General features: G+C 34.9%; 1 protein-coding gene across 1 annotated transcript in view; it reads left to right on the top strand.

The window, feature by feature from the left end:
* The window catches only part of trio (trio Rho guanine nucleotide exchange factor), a 1,056,141-nt gene that overhangs the window by 571,712 nt on the left and 457,588 nt on the right, over positions 1-26,841 (top strand). The window contains exon 30 of the mRNA XM_090403001.1: positions 16,017-16,094. Within this exon, the coding sequence (XP_090259127.1) occupies positions 16,017-16,094 (78 nt within the window). The remainder of the gene's footprint in view (positions 1-16,016; positions 16,095-26,841) is intronic.

Genomic DNA, 26,841 nt, shown 5'->3' with positions numbered 1-26,841 from the left:
TAAAGACTAAGTATTGCTTGATGTAATGTACCATTGACACCATATAACTGCAGCGTATTGAATAGCTTCTCTCTTGGCATCTTGTCATATGCCTTTTCCAAATCGACAAAACTTAAATACAGATCTTTGTTGTATTCCCATGCTTTCTCGACTATTTGTCGTAAAGTGAAAATCTGATCCTGACAGCCTCTATTTGGTCTGAATCCAGCTTGTTCTTCACCAAGCTTTTCTTCCACAATTCTTCTCAACCGTTTCTCAAGTATACTTGCATAGATCTTTCCAGGAACACTCAGTAGGGAAATACCTCTGTAATTCTCACATTCAGTTTTATTTCCCTTTTTATATATGGGTACTATGAGAGCTCTACTCCAATCATCGGGAATTCGTCCCTCTGTCCAGGCTTTCTGAACTATGCAGTGCAGCCACTGTAAGACTTTTATACCACCATACTTCAGCATTTCTGGTCGAATATCATAAACTCCTGCTGCCTTTCCACATTTCAAGCCTTTGATGGCTTTTTCTACTTCAAGTATGGATATGTATTCCTGACTGCATGCCTGGTCAGTGTTTTTTATCACTGTGCTGTCATCACTGCTTGTTTCATTTAGCAGTTTTTCAAAGTAATTACTCCATACTTCAAGGATATCTTTTTCTCCTGTTTTCATGTCACCTTTATCATCTCTAACTCCTTTTACAGCACTCTTTCCTCCATTCCTAAGCTTCTTCAACAACCTCCAAAATATTTTGCCACCTTATTGATATTTTTTTCTATATTCTTGCCAAAGTCCTCCCATGACTTTTGTTTAGCTAGTTTTGCACACTGTTTAGCTTTCTTACATTTGTCTCTGTATTCTGTAAGAGTAAAAGCTGACTTATTTGCCAGGAACTTTTGATATGCTTTCTTCTTTTCCTTCACTGCCTCTTTAGCTTCCTGTGTCCACCGGGGAGTTCTGATTTTTTTATCCTTGCACACAACCTCACCACATGCCTCTCTGGCTGAATCAGTCAATGTTTTCTTCAGAGTTTGCCACTGAATCTCCAAGGTTTGATTCCTGTTCTCAAACTCTTTCATTTTCTTTTCAATAATCTTTCTGTATTTTAGTCTACAGTTCACATCTGAGAGCTGCTCAACTTTTATTCGCTTTAAAACTTTCTTACATGTTATTCTTTTCAATATGAAATTCAATTTTATCCTGCTCAAGACTAAATAGTGATCACTTCCAATTTCAAATCCTCTGTACACTCTGGTGTCCTGCACCAGGGAGAAAACATCACTATCAACAATAACATGGTCAATGAGACTTTTCTTATTCCTAGCCTCTTCTCTCCATGTGAATTTGTGCACATTTTTATGTTGGAATATGGTGTTAGTAATAACCAGTCCATGTCCTGAGCAGAAATCCAACAGATATTTGCCATTATTATTAGCTTTGCTCTTTTCTCCAAATTTTCTCAAAATATTTTTGTATGTCTCACGATCATTTCCTACTCTGCTATTTAGATCCCCAACAAGGACCAACTTTTCCTTTTTCATTGTGTCAGTTGCTTTTTCTAAAGCATCAAAAATTCCTCCACTTCTACCTTAGTAGAACCTTCTGTGGGACCATAGGCACAAATAAGTCTCATTGTCCAGTTCCCCATTCTCATATTTGCCCACATTACTCTACTTGAGACTGACTGCCATTCAAGAAGATTAGCCTTGTATTTTGTGTTGAATACTATGGCTACTCCTTCTTTTCCTTGATTGTCATTGCCTGAATATAACATTTTGTATTTATTGCTCAGAAAGATCTCACCAGTTTTGGTCTTTTTTGTTTTAGTCACCCCTATTATGTCGATCTGGTACTTATCTAATTCCTCAGCTAGCTCCATTTCTTTGCCATTTAGACTTCTTACGTTGATAGTATCGATCTTTAACTCTGGTGATGTTGAGTTGGGGTTTGTTTTTAGATTTGTTAAAGTAGCTGACTTTTCGCTGTTCACCCTGGTTCCCTGGTGATAAAAACGGTGGCCTTGTTTAACCGGGTGACGCCCCAGCCGGCATGAAATTTTTTCATGTTGTACCATCATTTTTTATTTTGGTTTAACCAATAAGAATACAATTTGGTCGGCTAAATCCCAAATCGCCATCCTCGTTCCTTCAGTATCAAAGTAGATACCCAATAGGGTGCACCATGAGAAGGTGAGGATTGGACATTAGGTCAGAAGCCCTGGTCGGTTCTCCGCATTCCTTGAAAGGCTATGTGGAGGTCTCCTCTCAGTTATACAGCTTTGACCCTTAAGCACCCCATATATATATATATATATATATATATAGGTGCTACATCAAATTGCCTCAGCATTGATTTAGCTCTCAGTATCTCCAGAGGTGTCTTAATGAGTCCTCCATAAATGTTGAATCCAATCTGGATAGTGGCTCTTTCCATAATGCATGATAATATGCTTTTCCAAAACAAGGTGTGCTTTGCATTTTAGGATGAAGGACCAATCTAATGTGAAGTCAGCAGCCTAGTTGAGAAGGTACTTCATGCACAAAATATTGTTTGCTAACTTTAGGGTAAAGGATTAAAACAAAAATGTAATGTTAAAAGTTTATTTTTCACTTGGTTAGACTATAATAAATTTAGTTTAATCCTTTATCCAAGTGTGAGCAAACAAAGTTTGCTCCTGAAAGTATCTTCAGGACTGGGGTAAGGTGGTACAACACCTTTGTTTGCTCACACTTGGATAAAGGATTAAACTAAATTTATTATAAAAATGTAATGTCTTGTCAAGTATAATTTATCTTAAAAAAAAAAATTGCTATAACTGTCTCTTATTCAGAGTAGTGGCACAGTATTTTCATATTTACTTACATGTAACAAATATGACATTGCATTAACTTTGCTCTCAGTATGTTCATAGATCCAAATCCCACCAGAGGCTTATTAAAAAGTCAAAACCAATCAGGATATTGACCCTTCCCATCATTCTCGACAACAAACACATCCAAAAGGAGGCTGAGGCTAATCAGTGTGAAGTCAAGAGCAACTATATACAAGAAGCTCAGTCATGAAAATAATTCTTGTTCCAAACTTTTCTTTGCTCATGCTTTCAAAATCATTATCACAAACCATATGCACACTACCTGTTGGTGTCTGATGACTCCTTCACTGTCTTCTTCCACTTTTCTTTGTCCAGTGTGCAGTGTTGCAGTTTCTATGCACCCATTCCACACCAGTTCTTTATGTCGTATATTCATTCTCTGTATTCTACCTCTTCTATTTACACCATCCATAATACCAAACATAAATGTCTTTATCTTCCAATCCTCACTCATTTTGCAGATGTGTCTAAATAATTGCAGTTTATGTTGTATAATTTATTGCATTAAATTCTCCTTTGGTTGTATCTTTCGATAGAGCTCTTCATTTGTGATTTTCTGTACCCATCCTTTTCTTAGAATCTTCCTGTAACAAGTTCTTTCAAATGCCAAAATTCTTTATCTTGATTCTTTATTTATTACCCATGTTTCAGATCCATGCAGCACACTGCTAAAGATGCATGTTTCTTGTATTCTTAATTTTGTTTGCAGGCTGATCGCTTTACTTTTCCAGATGTTATCCATGGCTTCTGATTTGTTCTTCCATTTACAATCCTGATCTTTATTTCTTTTTTACAGTTCAAGTCATATGTCATTTTACTTCCCAAATATGTGAATTGTTCTACAATTTCTATATCAGTTCCATCCACTTATATCTTTAGTTTCATGTTCTTCTCACCAAATACCATTGTCTTTTCCAAGATCATAACAAGTCCAAATCTCTTCCCTTCCTCATTTAACAGTTTCAGTGTTTTTTTGTAGTTCTCTTTCGTCTTCTTCAATGATAACAATGTCATCTGCAAATCTCAGATTGTTAATTCTCATCCTGTGTACTGATATTCCTTTTGCATCTTCTTTCATTTTGTTCATTGCTCTTTCTAAATGTGCGATGAAAATTCTTGGTGATATTGGGTCCCCCTGTCTAGTACCTCTTCTTGTTTTAAACCATTTTCCCAAATCCTCACCTATTCTAACTGCTGCCATTGCATTCTTATAAACATCTTTTAATATGACTATTAGTTTTCTGTCAGTTCCATAGAATTCTAGTGCTGCTAATGTCACTTTCTAGTCGATGCTGTCAAATGCCTTCTAAAAATCAACAAAGCAAGTACAGGTAACCCTCGTATAATGCAGATGTTAGGTTCCATAGAAATGCCGCATTATATAAATCACGTTATACGAGACTTAGATCACATAGAAAAAGTAGGGTGTTAGGTTCCGAAATCGTTTTTTTTTTTTTTTTTAAATTATATAAACCACAATGACATATCCAAGAAAAACAATATTTTTATTTAATTCAGGTAATTCATGTAAGTTAAGAAAACATAAACTATGAGACAAATACATAGTATAAAATTATAAAAATTACAAATTGTGCATAAATTTCATTGCACATAATGCATAAATATTTTAGACACAAAATAAAGCACATATTTTAATCGTGATCACTGTCTTCAGAAATAACATTTCGTAGATGTTCTTTAAGTGGCCGGAGGTCGTCACCACTTGCAATCTCTTGGACATCATTTGTATAATTCTCATTGCATACTTCTGCTGGTTTAGTCATCAGTAGAAGTCAGTAATAAGACTTTGCTTTCCACAATGCTGCAATTTTTTATTGAGTTCATAATATGGCGCTAAACAAATATCCAATTGTCTCGTGAATTTTCCCGAGCGCTATATTGAGGGATCATTATCCATAAAATAATTTCCTAACTTTCTTGCTAAGTCCAATCCTTCTGCTAATTTCTTTAAACTGAATTCTTTAACAGATTCATCACAACCAGAATCTTCAGTAGAACTTTCCCTGCCATTTGGTTTGATGCCATCTACTAATTGTATCAGTTCCTCCTCATTTAAATCTGTTTCTCCATCAATTATTTCACTCATTTTGTTTTCAACCATATCGCAAAAGCCCTCTCCACCAAAATTGTGTGCAACGTTTATTTATTTCGTACTGGAGGTACGAAATTTTGTTCCAGAATGGCTTCAGGCCATATTTTTTTTCCAGCAAGCATTCAGTGTAGAAGGTTGTAATTCCTTAATGGACAGAGAATTAATTTTTACACAATTCAATATTGAAAACTCTTTCCACGCTTGAGGCAGTGTCATGTTTGGATTAGATTCCATTTTTTCCAAAATTAGTTGAAATGTTCGCCGAATATAATATGACTTAAATGTTGATATTATTCCTTGGTCGAGTGGTTGAATAAGTGAAGTAGTATTATGTGGCAAAAAGTTATTTTAATATTTGGATAGCTTAAATTTGTTGGGTGGCCTGGTGCGTTATCTAAAATTAGTAGAATTTTGAAGTTCACATTCTTTTTCTTTGTATAACTTTCTACATTGGGTACAAAACACTTGAAAAACCAATTTTTGAACATGCCAGCTGTAACCCATGCCTTTTTGTTGGTCCACCAATAAACAGGTAGGGTGGACTTGTCGAGCCCTTTCATTGCACGAGGATTTGCATATCGGTTAATAAACATTAGTTTTGTCATGTAATCACCTGATGCATTACTACAAAACAGTAGAGTAATTCTATCTTTGGAAACTTTGAATCCAGGAGCTGATCTTTCATTTTTCGAAATATAGGTACGTTTTGGCATATTTTTTTAAAGTTCTGCTGGGTATTTCCGGGCAGCTTCAACGTCTGCTGATGCTGATTCTCCCTGGATTTTAAGATTATACAAAGAAAACCGCTTTTTAAAGGTTTCGAACCAACCCTTACTGGCACAAAATCCATGCTGAGAGATTTCTTCTGAAGAATCTTGATCGAGTTCTTTTAAATGTTTATAAACTTTGAGAGCTTTTTGCTTAATAAGGTGTCCATCCAAAGGAATTTTCTTTTGAGTGCAATCTTCTATCCAAATCATTAGAGATTTCTCCATTTTTTTCTATACGAGCAATGTGCTTTGCACTTACCTTTGTCCCAGCAATAACACTTTCTCAGATTTTATGTTCATTTTGTTTGATTATTCGAATTGTTGATTCATTTAAATTTAGAGTCCTTGCAACAACTCCTGGTTTTTTTCCAATTTTCAACCGATCCAAGATTTTAATTTTTACTTTGAGAGAAATGAATTTCCTCTTCAATGTTGGTTTTTTCCCCTTTCATTGCAGTTTTAGTGGCCATTACAATAAAAATAAACTTTTACATAAAAAAAAGCATTACATATGTATGTAACTCACCAGAAAATAAACTGCTCTGCTTGAGAATAACACACTTATGATTTTAAATGCGCTTTCCTGGCAGAAAACGAAGACAATTTTCAACAATAAACACTTTATACAGTAAACTCTAGATGGTGAACCTATGGCACTCGTGCCAGAGGTGGCACGTCTGAGAATTTTGCTGGCATGTCAACGATTTACAGGTGATATCCTTTTATACGCTTATAAATTATTCAAGTTTTTTTTTAATTGTTACAATACATACAAGCTGAATTTTGTTTTACACAAGACAGCAGCTATAAAGACATGCATATGATTGGTGCGGTGTTAACAAAAGATCGCGCGACCCAAAGACAAAAGCAACTGACAAGTGTTGAGTTGAAATGCTAATTCTCTTCAATCGAATTCCATAACATCTGAAACTGTCATAACAACATTCACTATTAATTTTAACACATTCACAACAGGGTGTCATTTATCGTTCCGATGTAACTTCTCATTACTGATTGGCTCAACTCACACAAACGTTTCAACCCTTGGTTGAATTTTATGGCTTCTTGGCAGGCGAACTCGCACATTCATTATATGGCATGTTTCAATTCTTGGTAGTCTTTTATTTTAAGTTAGCCTTTGTGATCTGTCATAATGACATCGAGAATTTGAAATGCAATAAAACACACTTATTTCATAATTGAAAAATTGGACAGTAGTTTTTAGTTAGATACTGTGTTTCGGTGCCACATATGGTTTTGCTCGAGTCTATACAGCATAGTTTCTGTGAGAGGGGGACATGTGATTTATTAGTTAGCAGCATTTTTATTCCATCTTTCTCTAATTATACTATTTGTTGAGAATGACACAGACTGCAAAAGCCTCTGTACAGTACCTTATTCAGTGATACAATAAAACTAAATTCGATACTTATAACTACTTGCGTGATACGGTCAGACACAAATTTAACGAAGATAAAATTTGATTTTTAAGTCCCTCGGTGAAAAATATGAAAGAAAAAAAAAAGGGTTACTAGAAATTGTAGACCACGTTATATTGAAACCGCGTTGAACAAGGAATACTACAGTTTGTAGACCGCGTTATATCGAAACCGCTTTGTATAAGTACCGTGTTATACGAGGGTTACCCCTATATATGTTTTTGTTTTTTCTCCTAGCTTTCTCTGCTATTAACTGCATTGTTAAAATCTGTTGAATTATAGTTCTATCTTTCATAATCCTACTTGCTCGTCTGCAAGGTATGCTTCCAAATTGTGTTCTCAGTTTTTCTGTCAATATCATCATCATCATTACCTTACCAAGGTGACTTGTCAAAGCAATTGTTCTATAATTTTTACATTTTAGCTTATTTCCTTTCTTGTATAATGTCACTAATATTGATTTCACCCACTCTGGCATTTTCCCTTCCTTCCATACCATATTACATAATTGGTGCATTTCTGTAACCATACTTTTGCCACCACATTTAATCATTTCTTCAGTGATATTATCATTAACAGGATTCTTGTTGTGTTTTAGCCATTCTATTGCTTTTTCTACCTCTCCTCTTAAAATGTCCATGTCATACTCATTACCTGTTGATTATATCTGCTTCAATTCTTCATTCAGTTTCCTAACTCCATCTAAATCTAGTTTTTCTTCATATAGCTCACTACAGTATCTTGTTCACCATTGTACAATTTTATCTTTATTCATCAATACTTGGCCTTTTTCATCTTTAATTGTGGTCTGTTTTGGTTGCCACCTTCTATTAATGGTTCTAATCATTTTATACATCTCCCTAGTTTTGTGCTCACCATATTGCATTGAGCTTCTAACCATTTCATCTTATCCATTCTGACTGCTCTTTTCACCTCATTACACTTTCTTCCATATTGCTCCTCTATTTGTTCTGATGTATCCCTTATTATTCTTATTCTCTTCCCCCATACTAACTTCAATGCTTCCTGTCTAATCCACTTCTTCTTGATCTTCTATTCTTCTGGTGCTGTTTCTTCAACTACTATCACCTTCATTATTCCTTTCACTCTTAGATTAGAATTTTTTTTCTTTTTTTCACACTTTTTTGTACTTTCTTCCTATTTCTGCTTCACTTTTTCTTTGCTGTATCTCTTCGTTTCTGATGAAGGGATTTATATTTTCTTTTTAATTTCAACTTGATGTTTGCAATCACTAAGCTATTATCCGAATCTATATCCACTCCTGGAAAAGTTCGATACTGCTGTACCAATATTATCCATCTTCTTTTAATCATAATCATATCAATCATGTTCTTAGTTTTCCTATCATTTGATCAGTATGTCCATTTTCTACACTGCTTTTGCTGGAATCTTGTGTTACAGATCATCATCTTGTGGTGTCCACAGCAAATTCTAACATTTTTTCATCTCATTCATTGCTTTCTCCAAAACCATATTTTCCTCATGACGCTTTCCCAACCATCATTTTCTATTCCAACTTTTGTATTCCAATCTTTTTCAATAATTAGCTTATCTTTTTTTGGTATTGTTTCTATTGTCTCTGTCAGATCTTTATAAAATACATCAATATCCTCACCTGTGCTGTCAGATGTGGGTGCATATATCTGGACTATTGATATGTTAAATGGTTTTGCTTGAAATCTTGCTACCATGAACATATCATGGTATCTTGCTACCACGATTTGTTCATTGACTGGTTTGTAGCCTAACAGTGCCTCTCTAGTCTTTTGTTAAGAAGGAAACCAACTCCTGCTATGTGCTTGGTGTCATGCCCTGACTATATAACTTCACATTCATTTATCTCTCCTGATGATGTCCATCACATCTCTGCCAGTCTTAGTATATCACATCGATATCTCTCCATTTCCTCGCGAAGCAATTCTAGTTTTCTTGACATCCAAAGTGTCCATACATTTTATGCCCCTACTGATAATAGTTCTGTCAGTTTCAGTTTCTGTTTCCTTTTAGTATTCCACTTTTCAATCCAGTCCCAATGCTTGATTGGTTTTGTGGACCTTGTTCATCCAGCGATGTCTGAGCTGGCATGTTTTAAGTGTTGATCGTGTAGGCATAGGCATCAGATAACAGCCATGTTTTTTTTTTTTTTTTTTTTTTTTTTTTTTTTTTTTTTTTTTTACACTCATAGTATCGACACTCATCTGACTGACCCTCCTCCTTTATCCATGCTTGGGACTGGCATGAAATCCCTAAGGATCCATTGGTGACTCGTGCTTTGGTAAAGGATAAAAACAAAAATATAATTATTTACTGTTAAATGAAATAAATACAATGGTTGATGAATCAGCAATTTGAAGAATGTGACCTGTAGCAGTCTTTTGTATTTTACTTTTTCCTTTATAATCCCGCTCTTCAGTTTGGTCTGTGTAGAAATTGTCAAGGAATCTTTAAATGATGTAAGAAACAACTATGTTGCAAATGGTTCAATAATATGACCTGTAGAAGTGTCTTTAGTGAAAGAGATGCCTTCTGTAATTCTTCCCCTAATTTCAGTCTGGTTAATCTTGAATATCTTGAGAGACCCTTAGCAATGTAAGAGAAATGTATACCTGTATTCCAAATTTGGTCAAATGAATGATGCAACTTGTAGAAGTGGTCTGCATTATGCAATATGATGCATCTTATTTTCTTTTGCTTTAGTGTGATGAACTATAGAACTGTTGCTTTAATCTCTGTAAGGGTATTCTAATTATGATTGAGGATACATGAATATCCTCAGTGATATTAGATTTTATATCACTTTCCTTCATAATGTAATTCCACTGATGAATAATGGAAAATATGTGAATCCTTGTCTTAGATCATGCCATCTTTCTGTAATTCCTTTATTCGAATGCCAGCTTAGAACTTAATCCTCTGTATAATGTCCCATTTATATCATAAATTGTAACATTTTTCTCTTATTATTTGTCATATTTCTCTTACCAATATTTCGCTTCTTTTTTTTTTTTTCTGAGAGCATCATCATCATCAAGGTGAATCTTCAAGATGTTTAGAAAGCATAAATGTAAAAATATCTATGCTTACAGGAGAGAACAACATGTAGAGGGTCCAGAGACGAGTGACTAAGACAATATCAGGAGTTTGGAATGCTGGAACTTTAAAGCTCCTTAAGGATATTGACAGAAGAAAGTTGAAATATTTTGGACACATTGAAAGGTTGGAAGGAAGGAGGACTTCTCAGTAACTGGAAAAAGAAGAATGGGTAGGGATGAATGGTGTGTGTTTGTGGAGTGACTGATCTTCAAGGAGTTGAAGCCTCCAGAAAAGTACATAACAGGACTACATGGCAAGGTCCTGTTGTGGCACATCACCAAGCATCAGAATGACCATACGACATCTGTGGATGCACAGTGATTATATGATGATACTTGACTTCAAATTTAAATGACATAGTAACAATAAAACACAATCTCTCCATAGCATGGTCAGTGATGAATAAACTTAATAAATCTAACAGATAAGCTTAGGTGTTGATGGTTATTCATGACTTACTTTTCACGGTATTAACAACACCACAAACACTTTTATCAACAAAGATGTTTTATTAACGCTTATGTTTCGCTGATTTTCAACTCAGCATCATCAGAGCACAACACACATAAACACGACAGTGAGTGAGTGAAACAATATAATTGCAAAAGACAAAAGATCTAAAGTCCTATTTTTTGGCGCCCTCTAATGGGGAAAAGAAAAAAAAAGCAGTTATCCAGGAGTTTTTCTTAGGATAACCGTCTCCCAAATTTTTGGCAAATGGGAGAATTCTTCAAAGCCATTGCTGACTCAAAAAATAATCTTTCAGATCTATAACGACTCCTAAATAGCACATTCATTTTCCTCCATCTAATCCTGTGTGAAGGAGTGTCCAAAGCGTGGTCTGCCAGTCCCGACTTGCCATAGTAATAGTAGCGAATGTATCTTTCATGTTCTTCCAGGCGGATGTTCACTGATCTTCCTGTTTGCCCATAATAGGCCAAGTCACAGTCACATGGAACTTCATACACTCCTGGGCATGCTAATTTTGGATGCTTTTGTCACCTACCTAAACAGCCAACACCCCAAAATTCACTTCACAGTAGAAAAAGAATCAAATAACTGTTTATCATTTCTTGACACATTAGTCACCCACCTTTCAGATGGATCACTATCTTTTTCTATTTACAGAAAGCCTACACACACAGGAAGATACCTACATAAACAATCACATCATCATCCAGTCCAACAGTACGGCATTTTAAAAACACTTGCACACAGAGCCAGAGCCATTTGTTCTAACGATACAGCTCTGACCACTGAACTCCAGTACCTGCGCCATACGTTTTTAGCCAATGGCTACAATCCCTACAAAATAGATAAAATACTACATAGGCCCATTACTCTGCCCTCCCCTAATACACAAGAATACAACATGACCATTTCTATTCCCTATATCAGAGGTACATCGGAAAAGATAGCCAAAGTATTTTTGAAACATGGCCTTCGCACCACCTTCAAACATCATGTCAAGCTGGCACCTCTGATCCGCTCGCCTAAGGATAAACTTCACCCTTTAGCACACCCAGGAGTGTATGAAGTTCCACGTGACTGTGACTTGGCCTATTATGGGCAAACAGGAAGATCAGTGAACAATTGCCTGGAAGAACATGAGAGATACATTCGCTACTATTACTATGGCAAGTCGGGACTGGCAGACCACGCTTTGGACACTCCTTCACACAGGATTAGATGGAGGAAAACGAATGTGCTATTTAGGAGTCGTTATAGATCTGAAAGATTATTTTTTGAGTCAGCAATGGCTTTGAAGAATTCTCCCAACCTTAACAAATATGGTTGCATTAATTTGCCAAAAATTTGGGAGACGGTTATCCTAAGAAAAACTCCTGGATAACTGCTTTTTTTTTTTTTCATTAGAGGGTGCCAAAAAATAGGACTCTAGATCTTTTGTCTTTTGCAATTATATTGTTTCACTCACTCACTGTCGCGTTTACATGTGTGTTGTGGTCTGATGATGCTGAGTTGAAAATCAGCGAAATATAAGCGTTAATAAAACATCTTTGTTGATAAAAGTGTTTGTGGTGTTGTTAATACCATGAAAAATAAGGAAACTTAATAAAATTTAGAAGAAAAACAAAATTTGTGGTAAAAATAAAATTATGCGAAACTATAATACTACCAACATTTCTCTCTATGGGACAGAAACTTGGAACTTAAAAAAAGAAGTAGAGAGGAAACTTTGACCTTTCAAATTAAATGCTTCAGGAAAATAAATAGAACCCATTGGACAGAACTTAAGACTAATGCACAAGTACATTAAGATTTGAATATCCCTAATTCAACAAATCTTAACACAGTTACAAAGTATCAACTCTGTTGATTTGGGCACATTGTGTGAATGGAACCATACTCTTTCCTTACCTTGTATTTGAAGAGACACTATGAAGGGATCAAGAACCCACCAAAAGACCAAAATTAATAACCAGATATTAATAAGATAATATCTAACACATGCAGTGCATATCTGCATGCCAAGAATTAACCAGATAAATAGAGTTAAATGAAAGAATAGTGAAATCAAACATTGTGTTGAAAAAGAAGTCATGGCAGAGGTGCATAAGGAGTATAAACTGCTAGCTAGAAAGGCTACATGCATGGTAAAGAAAGAAAAAATGTAGTGTGAGAGAGGAGATTGGCTAATCAGGCCAGTCTCCTGCACTTTTGCCATATAGTAGATTAATTTGTTTGGATTATGTCTGTTGTATGGCAAGCAAGAGGAAAAATAATTATGACAGAGTGACACTGATGCACAGTTATGGTAGAAGAATGACTGTTGCAATTGATATCATGGAGTTCTTTAATAGGCATTTTATCAGTGTATATCATATGTGTAAAATGATGTGCAACATGTAAAAGAGATGCAAATATGAGGAGAATTAGAGGAGAAAGAATCAGGTGTATCAAGTGTTGATCGAGTTAGATGTTACACATAGTGGCCTCTGAATTAGAAACTTTTATTATTACACGTAGGCATGTGACTATCAATACGGTTCCTTCATGAAACAGCCTTCGTTAAATGCTTCAATTGCTGCACACAAGAAGTTCTGTTTGTTAACAAGCATTCTCAGATGACATCAATCTCGTTCTACATACTGTCTCAGGACTACAGTTATGCCTCTTAAACAAGTAATTTGGTTATTTTTTCACTGATTAAACTCCTGTGATATCTCATCTTTTGAGGATCCACTCAGCTCTGCTGTTTTCAAAATTGTGGCTGCATTCAGACGGGCACCCCACAATAAATCCTTTATTGAACTCCAAAAGATCCTTTATTTTTCCCATTGTGATCAACACTGTTGACAGATACTGACCAGCAGCATTCTGAAATAGTTGCCTAGAACACATATTGACTTTCATGACCAAGTATTTTGCATATATGATTGTAAGTGACATCTGCATAAAGGTTTCTAATTCAGTTGCCAGTATATATATTAACTGTGTGGTATGGATGAATATATCACCATGTATTTTTAAGAAATGTGCAAAAGATGTAACTATTTTCTTAACCCAGTTATTTAATGAAATCTTGCAATGTGGAAGGTTGCTAAGGAGAGGAAGGAGGACAAAATAGTACTTCTCCACAAATAAGGTGGTTCTTGGACAGAATTTTCCAATTTTAGACCAGTCTATATATCTGCAGCTATAGTCAAGGTATTGAAAAGGTTGATTAGTTATAGAATACAGGGCTGGGTTGATGGGCATGGGATTCTTTATTGATAGTCAGCATGGTAAAGGATGAGTTTGTAAAGGATGAGTCTTCTTTTATCAGTCTACTTGCATTTTATGATTAGGTGATAAATGTGATGGATAAGGGAGATTCATATACAGTGATATTCTTGGACTTTGCAAAAACATTCGATAGATTACCTCATGATATGTTAGTGTACAAGATACGGATGATGGAAATGGATAATAGATTAGTAAGATGGATTGGAGATTGGTTCTGAATGATACCAGCAAGTTCTATATGATAGAGCAGTGTCCCAAAAAACTAAAACTAAAATAAAATAATAAAATAACCAGTGGTATCTCACAGGGTTCTGTCTTGCTTTTCTCTTACTGTTTAACTTGTTTGTTAATATTCATATAGTCTGACTGGGAATCTTCAGTTGTTTGCAGATGATGCAAAGTTGGAGAGAATTATAAAGGTACACTGCTGATGTTAATTCCTTTCATGAAAATTGAAAAGACTTAGTTTGGGCAAATGAGTGGGGTTAGTTATCTTTGCTAGTAATAAGTGCAAAATGTTGCATTTCAGAGTGCAGAGATATTAGGCTGTGTACTGTATTGATGGAACTCTGCTTCAGGAAGTGGATGAGATTCAAGATCTAGAGGTGATGGTTGACAGTGGACTGAAGTTTGGAGATCACATTATAAGTGTTGCAAAGACTACACATCACATTTCTACTATGATAAGGAGTGCACTGGCATGTAGATATAAGGAGATAGTTGTGCCACTTTATGAAGCATTGGTCAGATCACACTTGGACTATTATGCGTAGATTTTTTCACCCAGTTTTCATTATGATGTGGAAACATGAGAGAAGGTCCAGAGACAAGTGCCCAAGGCGATATCAGGACTATGGAAGGTTGACTATGAAAAGAGGTTGAAGGAATATAATTTACAGAGTTTGGTGGATAGTAGGAAAACATGTTATATGATAGAGACATTTAAGTTAGTGTGTGTGTGTTGGTTTAATACAGCAAGGATTATAGAAAAGAGTAGAAGGTGAGAGGTAAAGAATGAAAGGTTACCTCTGGAAGTTGTGTAAGGATGTGGTGAAGAATGGTTGTCATGAATAGTTTTTTTACATGGAGAATTGTGGGTGAATTGAACACATTACCAGAATGTGTTGTGAATGAAGAAATCATTGAGATTTTAAGGTTCAGTACAGTGTCAGCTTGTAAGAATTTTTAGTGGTGGGGGCTGCAGTGCTACCAATCCCATGTGCACATAAATTATTCGTTACCCCGACTACGTTATTTCCACTATGTAGTGGTTTGGTGTGGTCTGCATTGAATGCAGCTCCAGCGTTGAGTATACTAGCCCTAGCCTGCACAACACATTGACTATTGCAAAATACAACTATTGCTACAAAATGAATTATATAAAATACTATCGAGTGATATTATATTACAAACAGGAAAATAACAGTTTTTAGATAAATATATAAAAATTTAAGAATGCGAATCAAACAGGAACTTTCATTTTATACTGGAGGGGCTGCAGCCCTTATGGACGAGTCAGCACTGGTTCAGTATGATAAATGTGTTCTTGGTTGGGTACGATAAGCCTACTGACTCCAAGGTGGTTGGTGTGATAATAAATAATAATATATTTAGCAGATAAAATGGCCCTATAGTAGGATCCCAAAGTGATGGTTCTCGGAAGTAAGTAATTCTACTATAAAATAAATAAATAAAAATATAAAGTAGTTACCAGTGGAGACACTTAAAACATCAATAGGTGAATAAATAATAAAAGATCAGGAAGTAGTCGTTTAATCACATTAATAAATATAAATACAATTTCATTTTTTTTAGTATTCTTTTATTTATATTAGTAAAGAAAACATAATTTATTTTATATGATAACTTGATAATTTCTAGCACGGTTATTGCAATTGATATTTACAAAGTTCCTACATTATCCTTTATAAAAGTAGAGATTTATTATTTCATATACTTTCTTTTCAGGATGGCCTTGATGTAATGTTAAATGTACCCAAAAAAGCCAATGATGCTATGCATCTTAGTATGTTAGAAGGATGTGATGTAAGTATACTTCAGACTTTCTTTTTTTTTGGTGAATACAAAACATAAACATATATTTTTATAAAAAATAATAAACTCTGAATAACTTATGTGACAAATTGCTTATTATGAAATTTTTGCCAAAGTATCATGTGCATCATCACTATTTTAAATTGTTGAAATAGAGGCAGAAGCAAGCATAAGAGAAAAATTATAGGCTCTGAACCAAGGTGGAATTATAAATTAGCATAAAACAGTATGCTCATGTTATACTAAAGACCTAATGGCATAAAAAATAATAAAAAAGAATCATAACATGCACATTTGAGAAACACAATCTCCCACAAAGGGATGACTATAAACCATCAGACCTATACATGCTGGTGTGATGTTGCAATGTTTCATAGCTCTTTTTGTATAACTGCTCCATAACGAAATGACTTTGATGTAAGACTTTAGTCTTTTACCAAAGAACCTTGCATTTAGAAGTGTTAGCATGTTTGTCATCACAAGATTGTTCCAGCTCATAGTAGTCAATATAAGTTTGATGTTCTTTGAGAGAACTGCATATCTCATGGATTTGCCAAATTAAAATTAATGAACCACAGGTGTAAGGGATCTGATAAATCCTATGGAAAAGCCAGTGTGTGTGTGTGTGGGGGGGGTGTCCTTAACAAAACTCAGAAATGAGTTAATCTGCCAGCTAGGTTGGCTGAGTGGCTAGTATGTCTGCTCTCCAACCAACAGGCTGTGGGTTCAAATCCCATAATGGACATGATTGTCTTTATGTAGAAGATGTATTCCATTTTATGGTGTGAAACTTCCATTCCACTTATTGGAGTTCTTTAAAGACCAAACATGAAACTTTAAAAAGTTTCATGTTTGGTCTTTAAAGCAGAGCAAATAAGAAAAACCTTGCTCACCTAACTAATGTACTAGGTTTATAACCTTTCATGGATGAGAGTCATATATATATATATATATTAAAAACAAAACCATCCTTCAGACAAGGCAGTGAGCCAATTAACAATCCATAAACCTAAGTATCTCCAAAATGTTCTTGGAAATCCCTTTAATGTAGTAATAGCTGCGTGTTTGATTCTGCGGAAAAAAATATGTCAAAATAGTGTTTATGGTTTTCTTGTTAAAATGATTAGACAAGAAAGTGAATTTTATATATTGTATTTCTTCTGTCATTGAGGTATCAATGGACCAAATAATAGGTTCTGTGGATAAGATTATATTTATGATGTTAGGTGTTTGTGAAGGAAGTAGCAAGACTGAAATCTGTGCTTTCTTTCTAAAAATTTTGAATTGAATTCCACTATGCTTGCTAATTATTTCACGGAGATTTTGAATGTCTTTTCCAAGATATTTATCCTGAGCCCTCGATGTAGTTCAGATATATGGCTGAATATTTTCTTAGATTAATTAATATATATTATTGTAGTTTGGTGTAATTGTTGTATTTGATGTAGTTATTGATATATTTATAAATATATTATGAATCATTGTCATAAGGTGGTGTGTTAAAATGTCACCAAAACCCCTTCAGAACAATAGAGTAGTGTCAAAAGTAAAGGCTTACATTGAAGCTGGAGATGAGAACTTTTGCCTCACTGAATAAATATATCAACACCAATATAAATGATGCAAATGAAGATACAGAAAATAATTTGACATACGAATATGAGGTTAAAACAAATTATTATACATTCTAACTTTGATTTAGAAAAGGTTGAGAAATGTTTAGATAAGCTCAGACAGAATAAGAAAAAAATAAGAGGAAGCAAAGCAGTGAAATTAGTTAAGCTGTCAATGAATAATCAGTGAATAATAATAATAAGGTAAGCCACTTAGAATTAAAGAAAATAGGAGTAATATAGCTATCATGATTTGCTGAACAAATCATGATAGCTATATTATGATTTGTTCAGCAAATTTTCACCTGATGATAGGGTCACTACTTCAATTTTTCTGGGAGTGATAAACAGAAGAGGTGACAGATGCAGTCTAGAAAAAGAAAAGTGCACATTGAAACAAATGAATTAAGTAGTTATAAATACAGTCTGAGAGAGGATGTAAAAGGATTGCTGGGAGTTGTGAGAAAAATGAATGAATGAAAATAGTCTTTTACTAAAACAGTAGTACTGAATTAAGATGGAAGGTCGTGTTGTAAACAAATTTACTTATTAATGTGGAGACTTGATAGAAGAAATTTGATTTTATGAAATGAGTTTGATGATAGAAAAGCCATCTACAAGAGGAAGTGGCCTGCACTCAAATGAATTTTGCATTAGGAGCCTTGAGAAATAATTATTAATTAGTTTGGGACCTAATGCAGATGGTTAGGGAAACTAGATCATTATGGGAGGAATAGCAAGAATGCATGTATAAGTGCAGCTAAGGTATGTAAATGTGAAGCTCTATAAATGTCAATGAGCATGGTGTGGGGATGGGAAAGAGAAAGTTGTCCAGCTGGGTCAAGCACACTACAGAGATATACTTATATAAAAAAGTCAGAAAAATAATTTGTTATGTGTATACGAAAATTCTAGCTGCATCAGGAACAGAGGAGTGAATTTGTTGCTTTGGTGAATACATTGTAGTCTAAGATTCTTGACATTAATGGAATGTTACGCTCAGAGTCAGATATAGTAACTGGAATTAAGTGTAAAGGATATAATATTTTTAGGGAAACAGGAAAGATAAGAGAGGAAGAAGAATACTACTAATATCAGATGATTTGGATCCAGTTAAGGTAGAAACTCAGGAAAGCATGTAGCAGTGAATAAGTGAATAATATGATGAAATATATAGTGAGTTGCTGCTACAGAGCTGGCAGTTCACTTTCTGGAGAAAATAAACTGAATTGCCAAATTACCCTCATGGATACAAAATGAGTAATCATAAAGGGTGACTTAAATTATCTTAAGTTCAATAAACATTGATTGGGTAATGGAGAAAATTCATGATAAAAATAAAGGAGAATTTATTGAGCCATTGCAAGATGAGAGAAATCTTTCTCAAGCAGCATCTGAAAGAACAGATTTGAGGTCAAAGTGTTAAATTTAATCATAACATCAGATGGGTTTCAGTAAGGAGGAGACTTATTTTCTAAGGAGAAGACTGTTATGCAACTAATTGGTGAAAGTGAGTAGCTAAATAAATCATCATCAAATTTCTGATGTGTTTCTTCAGGGGTGTACAGAATATTTTGATATTGTTACATGAAATAGTTACATCATTACTAACTTCCTATTCTCAATTTTTCTCCGCATTATCTGTCAACTCCAATAATATCAGATCTTATATTTTGTTTTTTTAAGGCACTTCTTACTATATCAATGCATCTATATTTCAGTCTTCTTCTGCGTCTTTTTTTTTTTTTTTAGATGTCCTAGTTAAAAACAGCTAAGATTAACTTTGCTATTCATATATTTCTGACCATACCAGCTGAGATTATCACTGCTAACACATTCCTGAAAAGGGAGAATTACAGGGGAATTTCTCTACTAAGTGTTCCATGTAAGATTTATACAGAGCCAAATAGAGGTTGTCGAGATGAGATTTTCACTTTATGACAAATAGTTGAGAAATCTTGGTAATATGACAAGGATCTGTACTTAAGTTTTGTAGATCTGGAAAAAGCATATGACAAGGTGCCCAGAGAAATGCTTTTCAAAACACTACAATTATATGGGATAAATTAATCATTATGTAGAGCAATGCATATTCTATATTATTATTTGAGTCTCAGGACAAGAAAGATTTCACAGGAGTGGAAAGAATGTATGGTAATCCCATTGCACAAGGGTGGTGCAAAGACCGATGTATTCAACTATCGACCAATCAGTATATTGAGTGGTAGCGAAGATTTTAGAAAAGTTGGATAGGGCTCGCATTTAGAATTCAGTTGACAGAAAATCTCTACTTTGCAGCACACAGCATGGGTTTACCAAGAGAAGGTCATATTTTAGCAACTTGCACACATTCTATAATAATGTTAACACTGAGTTAGACAAGGGAAATGGATACACCATGATACTCTGATTTTGCTAAGGCTTTTGACAGAATACAACATGGAAGACTGTTGCATAATTAGAGAATATGGGATTGGATTATAAACTATTAGCATGAATTAGAGGATGGCTGACTAACAGATATCAAAAGTCATATATGGATTCATTTTAGTAAAATTATGGAGACTACAACTATGTTAGGAATAATTACTTTAATTTCCCAACATTTCGACCTTCATATTAAGGTCATCATCTGGCGTATACATATATACAGGGTGTTCGGGATAAATTTGACATATTTATAATTAATTATATTTTTCCGTAAGTTACATGTATTAACACACACTTCTCTTCATTTAAAAGTTTGGACCCTTCTTCATTCATATACAAGATGTCAGAAAGGATGGATAGCTGGAACCCACCTGAATCATGGAAGAGAATAACTTGTATCATGATGATTCGTGCCCGCCATCAAAATAAGGATATTACGACTGCTGCCCAATGCTCCCTGAATACAGTAAAAACAATCAGGCATGAACTAGAGACTTGCAATGGTGACTACGAGGATGTAGCAAGAAGAAAGATCCCTAGCAGACGATCTGATTGCGTTCGTACAGCAGAATTCCTCGCAAATCTGCAGGAACAGGTGTTGAAGAACCCTGGCATTGGAATTCGGGCTTTGTTCGTGGAGTTGCTAACTGTAGTCAAGCCCTGGATAACAAGGGTAGCCAATGGTAGGCCGTATGTATGGCAGCAGGATTCGGCCCCTTGCCACACCTCTGGGAAAAGTCAAAAATGGTTGTCTGAAAATTTCTACGACTTCACCAGTCCAAATGTTTGGCCTCCAAACTCCCCAGACCTTAACCCCATGGATTATTTTGTATGGGGCGCAGTTGAAAAAGACACCAATCGCACTTCCAGTAATACAAAAGCCCAGTTAATGGATAAAATTAAAACAGTTTTTGCGGCCCTTCCCAGGGAGACTGTAGCATCAGCTTGTTCGAGGTTCCGAAGCAGAATTGAAGCTGTGATCGATGCTAATGGTGGTTATTTTGAGTAAATCTTGTTGATAGTATTGTAATTAACTCTGCCTGTAATGTTTTTTTGTCAATTCATTAAATTTAATAGATACAAAGAAGATTTTCTTTTTCCTTACGAAACTGTCAAATTTATCCCGAACACCCTGTATATGTGTGTGTGTGTGTATATATATATATATATATATATATGATAATCGGCTTTTACTCGGTTGTTGTGATACATTTTAAAAAATAGATTTAATGAACTAAAAAACCGAGATAATTTATAAAGATTTTAATAAGAATAATACGACTAGTTTCGGCTTATAACAGCCTTCCTCAGGTATTCTTAAAGGACAAGAATTATAATGAACATTGAAGTATCAAAACAAACTGGAAATTACAGCTAAAAATTGCCACACATAATTGATACATAAAAAACGCATTTTTTCAAGTTGTTCTAACAGGCGTGCCATTGTTTATTGCAAGTGTGCATGCAGGCTCACGTGAACGCCAATATTGAATAACTGCAGCATGGCTATCTGGGATGTTATAACTCAAATTGTTGTTTAAGTGGGCAGGGTTCAGCAGGATTTCCCTTGATTCTACAATTTTCCTCTCAAACTCATCATCACAGCGAAAGATATTTTCTGATCTATCCCCAGCAAACGGAGTGGCTTTGTTGATCATATATATATATACACACACACACACACACACACACACACACACACACACACACACACACACACAGTCGGGTCTCTTTTTATACGGTAGATACGTTCCACAGAAAACCGCATATAAAAAAATCGCACAAAAAAAGACCTAACTTACATTGAAAAATTAGGGATATGTTCCATACTTTTCTAAAACCACAAAACCGAAGCAATGAATTAAAATAAACCTAAAATCGCATTAAAAAGTAAGTTAGGTCTTTTTTATACGGTTTTCTATGGAACGTATCTACCGCATTAATAAAAAATGTTACTTTTCAGGAAAATAAGAATGCCTAAGTTTGTTTTAAAGCTTTATTCATTTAATTGTATTGAAATGTAACAATTTTTTTATTTTATTTTACATTTTGTCATCAGAATTATCGTCGCTATTAGACAATATTCGGCAAAGTTGCGAACAGGTGAGAAATCACTTTCATCACCAGAAGAGATAGTCACCGCATGAGATCTGTATGGTAAAGGCAATGGCTCTTCACAAACAGAATTAGCTTCACCCTCGTTCTGTGCTCATTTTTTTCTTCTGACAATGTAATCAGTGATTAAACTTTGCAATGATGATTTTATTAATTTTTTATACAGCTCGCAATATCCAGACGTACAGTTCTTCAGCTCACATTGGAATTTAAAGGCTCGTTCAGAATTTGTGTCATTAACATGAAAATGATTTTCCAATTTATTGCACAGTTCAAGACCTCGAATTATATTTGCAGTGAGGGGGACAGGCTTTTCTTCCGCTTCACTATCATTTTCTGGATCTTCGACGATATCTAAAGTTAATCGATATCCAATATCATCATCACTTAAGGCATTATCTACAAGCAAATCGTTTACATCATTATCAAATGTATTACTTTGATACATAAATGTATCAAAACCTTCTTCACCAATTTCCTGTGCCAAAGTAATGATTTCAGCTGATAATGTAGATGGTTGCACTGTTTACAACACATCCAGGCCAAGTTGCTTTCCAGCAGGCATTTGAAGTTTGTGGTCTCATTTCAGTGATAGCAGATGCAACATGATTTAAGCAGTCCAAAATAGAAAATTTTTTACAAATGTCAGTTACTATTAACGATTCATTTTCTAGTTTATCCAATATAAATTGAAAAGTGTACTTAACGTAATATTTTTTAAAAGTAGCAATTATGCCTTGATCTAATGGCTGAATAATGCTTGTTGTATTGGCTGGAAAAAACACTACCTGCACATTTGGATGTACAAAATGCGGACTTGGTGCATTGTCAACTATTAATGAAATATAAAAAAAAGAGAGCTTTTTGCTTCATATATGTTTCCACTTCTGGTACAAAGCAATTATTGAACCATTCAGTAAATAGAGCAGTTGTTACTGTATTAGCCATCCAATGTACCGGCAACTGTTTTAGATCTTTGCCTTTTAGAGCACGTGGTCTTAGATATTGATTTACTAGGTGGGGTTTCAACATTCGATTTCCTGATACATTGCTACAAAGTAACAATATTACTCGATCTTTGCTTGCTTTAAATCCACTTGCTTTTTTCTCAGACTTTGCAATGTAAGTTCGACTAGACATTTTCTTCCAAAACAATCCTGTTTCGGCAGGTTATACACTTGATTGGGACAATATCCACCATCTTCAATAATTTGGGCTAAATTCTCTTGAAAATTTTTGGCTGCTTCTTCATCTGCTTCTGCAATCTCGCCTCTAACCTTCATGTTATGAAGTGCATTCCTTTTTAAAACCCAGTTAACGATCCTTTACTAGCCGAAAATTCTTTATCAGTCTGGGAAGTGGAAGTAGACAGCTCAAATTGCTTCATCTGTTCATAAAACTGAAGAACTTTTTGTTTAATTAAATAACCCCTTATAGGAATTCTTGTTTGAGTTAATTCTTCAATCCAAATTACGAGCGCTCATTCCGTTTTTTCTAATAAAGCATCTCTTGAGTACAATGATAATTTGGCACTTAGTTTTTATGTCATAAATGACAGATTTTCTTATTGCGACTTCATTCTTTTTAATTGTTCTTATAATAGATTCGCCTAAATTAAAATGTTTATTTACCAATCGCTGTAGATCCCTCTCCTTTTGCTAAGCGATCTAAAATTGCAATTTTCATTTCCAAAAAAATTGCTTTTCTTTGGTGCTTTTTTTTCTCCATTGGGTCAAATTCTTTAAAATATAAATTACCAAAATTTAGACTTTTGATGATGCAAAGACAAACACTTATTCACATGCAAAAGTAAACTTCATGGACACCCACTGCTTACACGTTACTCATGTTACGCCAGAATGTGCTGCAACACGCTGTTCATTATGTACAACGGTACATAAGTTTTGAAGTTATGCACTACATAACTTCAAATCTGCATAAAAAGAAACCCAAGTGTATATATTTACAAAGACAAGCTATATTACATTTCTTATAGAAAGTCAAAGTGACAATAATTTATCAACTGTTATTCTACTGGCCTGACCTCTAGTATGGAAAAAACTACCTCAAAGCTATATTCTATTTATAACATCATAAGAGAATAAATTCGTATAGAGAGTTTTAATACAGCAGAAGTGGTGGCCTAATCCATAAATTAACAAGTGTTATCCTGGATTGCTTACAGTCCTAATTATAATTAACTCTTAGACCAAAAGGTTAAGTGAGTAGAATATGTGTCATTCATATTCTTGGGATTTTTAGACCACCATTATTGTTAAGATTAAGGTGGTTGATAAGAATTTCACAGGCCTTCTTCAATTTACGCTCATACCATGTTTTTTGTGACGTAAACAACAGGTGCCTTTCCAGTCAATTCTATATAGAGTATTCAGCAAGATCAGAAAGGCCAGATTTGCTATAGTTATTAAATTTAATATGACGTTTATGTTCCTTTTTTATTATAGAAATTGTGCATCCTCTTTCACCTATATAGTGCAAATTACAGGTGCAATTAATACGGTATACTCCCGGGTGGGCCCAGTGGAGGAAGTGGATCCTTGAATGAGTTGAATAAGTTTTTTAATTTGCTGGAAGTTTATAGGTGGCATTAAGATTGTATTTCTGTAGTATTCTATTTATTTTATCTGATATATCTTTATTGTATGAAATGGCTACACTTTTATTGTAATCTAGTTTATTTTTGTTTTTAAGTGGAGTCTTATGAAGAATTTTGTTGATAGTATTTTGGCTGTAGCCTTTCAGGAAGATATTGCTGATAACTGTTAATTCATGTTTAAGTGTTTATTCACTGGAGCAAATCTTCAGAGCCCTGTTTCTTAGCGTTAATGACACCTAGTTTTTGTGTTGGGTGGAGGTGGTAGGAGTTTATGTGTATCTATTAGCCAGTATGTGTAGGCTTACAGTAAACAGTGAAGGAAAGACTGCTGGAAGGAAGACATATGACAAATATACCTAGAAAGGAAAGTGAATTCTGACTTTTAATTTCAATTGTGAATTGTATGCATTTGTGTTGTTTGTTTAGGTGACTAAGGAAGCTGTCTAACGTCTGGTGGCTGTGGGAGCAGATAACAAAAAAATTGTCAATGAATCTAAGCCAGACTTTGGCTTTTAAAGTAATGGAATCTAGAGTACATTGCTCAAAAACTTCCATATAAACATTAGCAATTGGGATGAGGGGCAGCAGTGCTTTTCCCACAAAGTATTTTGAACACAAAATAGTCACAATGTAGTACATTGGCAAACAGTGCTGTGAAATTAGGTAGTAATTTGTCCTGTAAAAGAAGAATTGCATCATTGATTGGGAGATTTGTGAAAAGGGCAGATATGTCAAAACTGACTAATAAATCACATTTTTCTGGTGTGGAGACTATAATTTTGTTTACAAAGTGTTACGCGTTTTTAATATAGAAGGGAGAATGCCTACCAATTCCTTGAGTGTTATTATTATTATTAAGATAGACCTCTAGGGACTCAGAGACTCATCGAGGGAGGCCACATACTACACACACCAGCTATCATACTTATTCTTGAATTCATTCACACTGCTTGCACTCACAACATCCATAGGCAATCCATTCCAATCATGCACCACTCTCTGAGAGAAAAATCTAGCCCTCACACCCTTTTTGGCGGCCTTCATTCTCAGCTTCCAAGGAAATGAAATCCTGTATGACCCTTTCAGTAGTTTCTAAAAGTCTCAATCATATCACCCCTCTTTCTCCTATTTGCTAGTGCCTGCAGTCTACAAATTCTCAATGTGTCTTCATAATATGCTAACCATTCGGCCTGCCAGCCTGGCTGGCCGAGTGGTATCTGCTCTCCAGCCAAAAGGCTGCATGTTCAAATCCTGCCACGGACATGGATGTTTGTGATTGTCTTTGGAAATACTAGTGGTAGTGGTCAGCAGTAGATGGCATTGGTGTAGTTGCAATCAGTTGGTGTATTGAGTGGCAGAGACAGAGTTGTAGAGCAGGTACCCTTCCTCGATGAGTCTTTGGACTCCCTGGAGGTATCTAATAATAATAATAAAGTAATAATAATAATAATCAGTATTTCATAATTCTGATATCATTTTTTAACACTCTCCTTTGTACTTTCTCCAATATATCAGAATTGCAATGGAAACCAGGAGAACAGAGCTGCACACAATAGTCCAGGTGAGGTCTTATCAAAGCCTTGTAAAGAGACAAGGCCTTGATGACAAAATAACATCATTATCTCTACATGTGAACGTTCATTTCAGCATTGCAATTATCTTTTGAGTTGTATTTGCAATCTTTGCCACATGGCCCCTGAACTTCAACTTCCTATCTATTAACACTCCAAGATCGCTAGCCTCATCAGTTTCTTATAGCCTAATCTCACCAATATAATATGACATTGGATATCTAATCACGCTGAAGTGATTGACTTTACATTTACTGCCATTGAACTGACACCTATTTTACCATGCCCACAATTCCGGCCTATTCAAATCATTCTACAAGTACTGCATATCAGCAGCATTCCTGATTACCCTACCTATCTTTGCATCATCAGCAAATAGCTGTATGTCGCTT

This window comes from Typopeltis vanoorti, chromosome 2 (assembly GCF_054136105.1).
Source record: "Typopeltis vanoorti isolate ZY-2024b chromosome 2, IOZ_Tvanoo_1.0, whole genome shotgun sequence".
In the NCBI taxonomy this organism is placed as follows: domain Eukaryota; kingdom Metazoa; phylum Arthropoda; class Arachnida; order Uropygi; family Thelyphonidae; genus Typopeltis; species Typopeltis vanoorti.
Note: the sequence above shows the minus strand (reverse complement) of the source record. Positions and strands in the feature narration are given on the sequence as shown.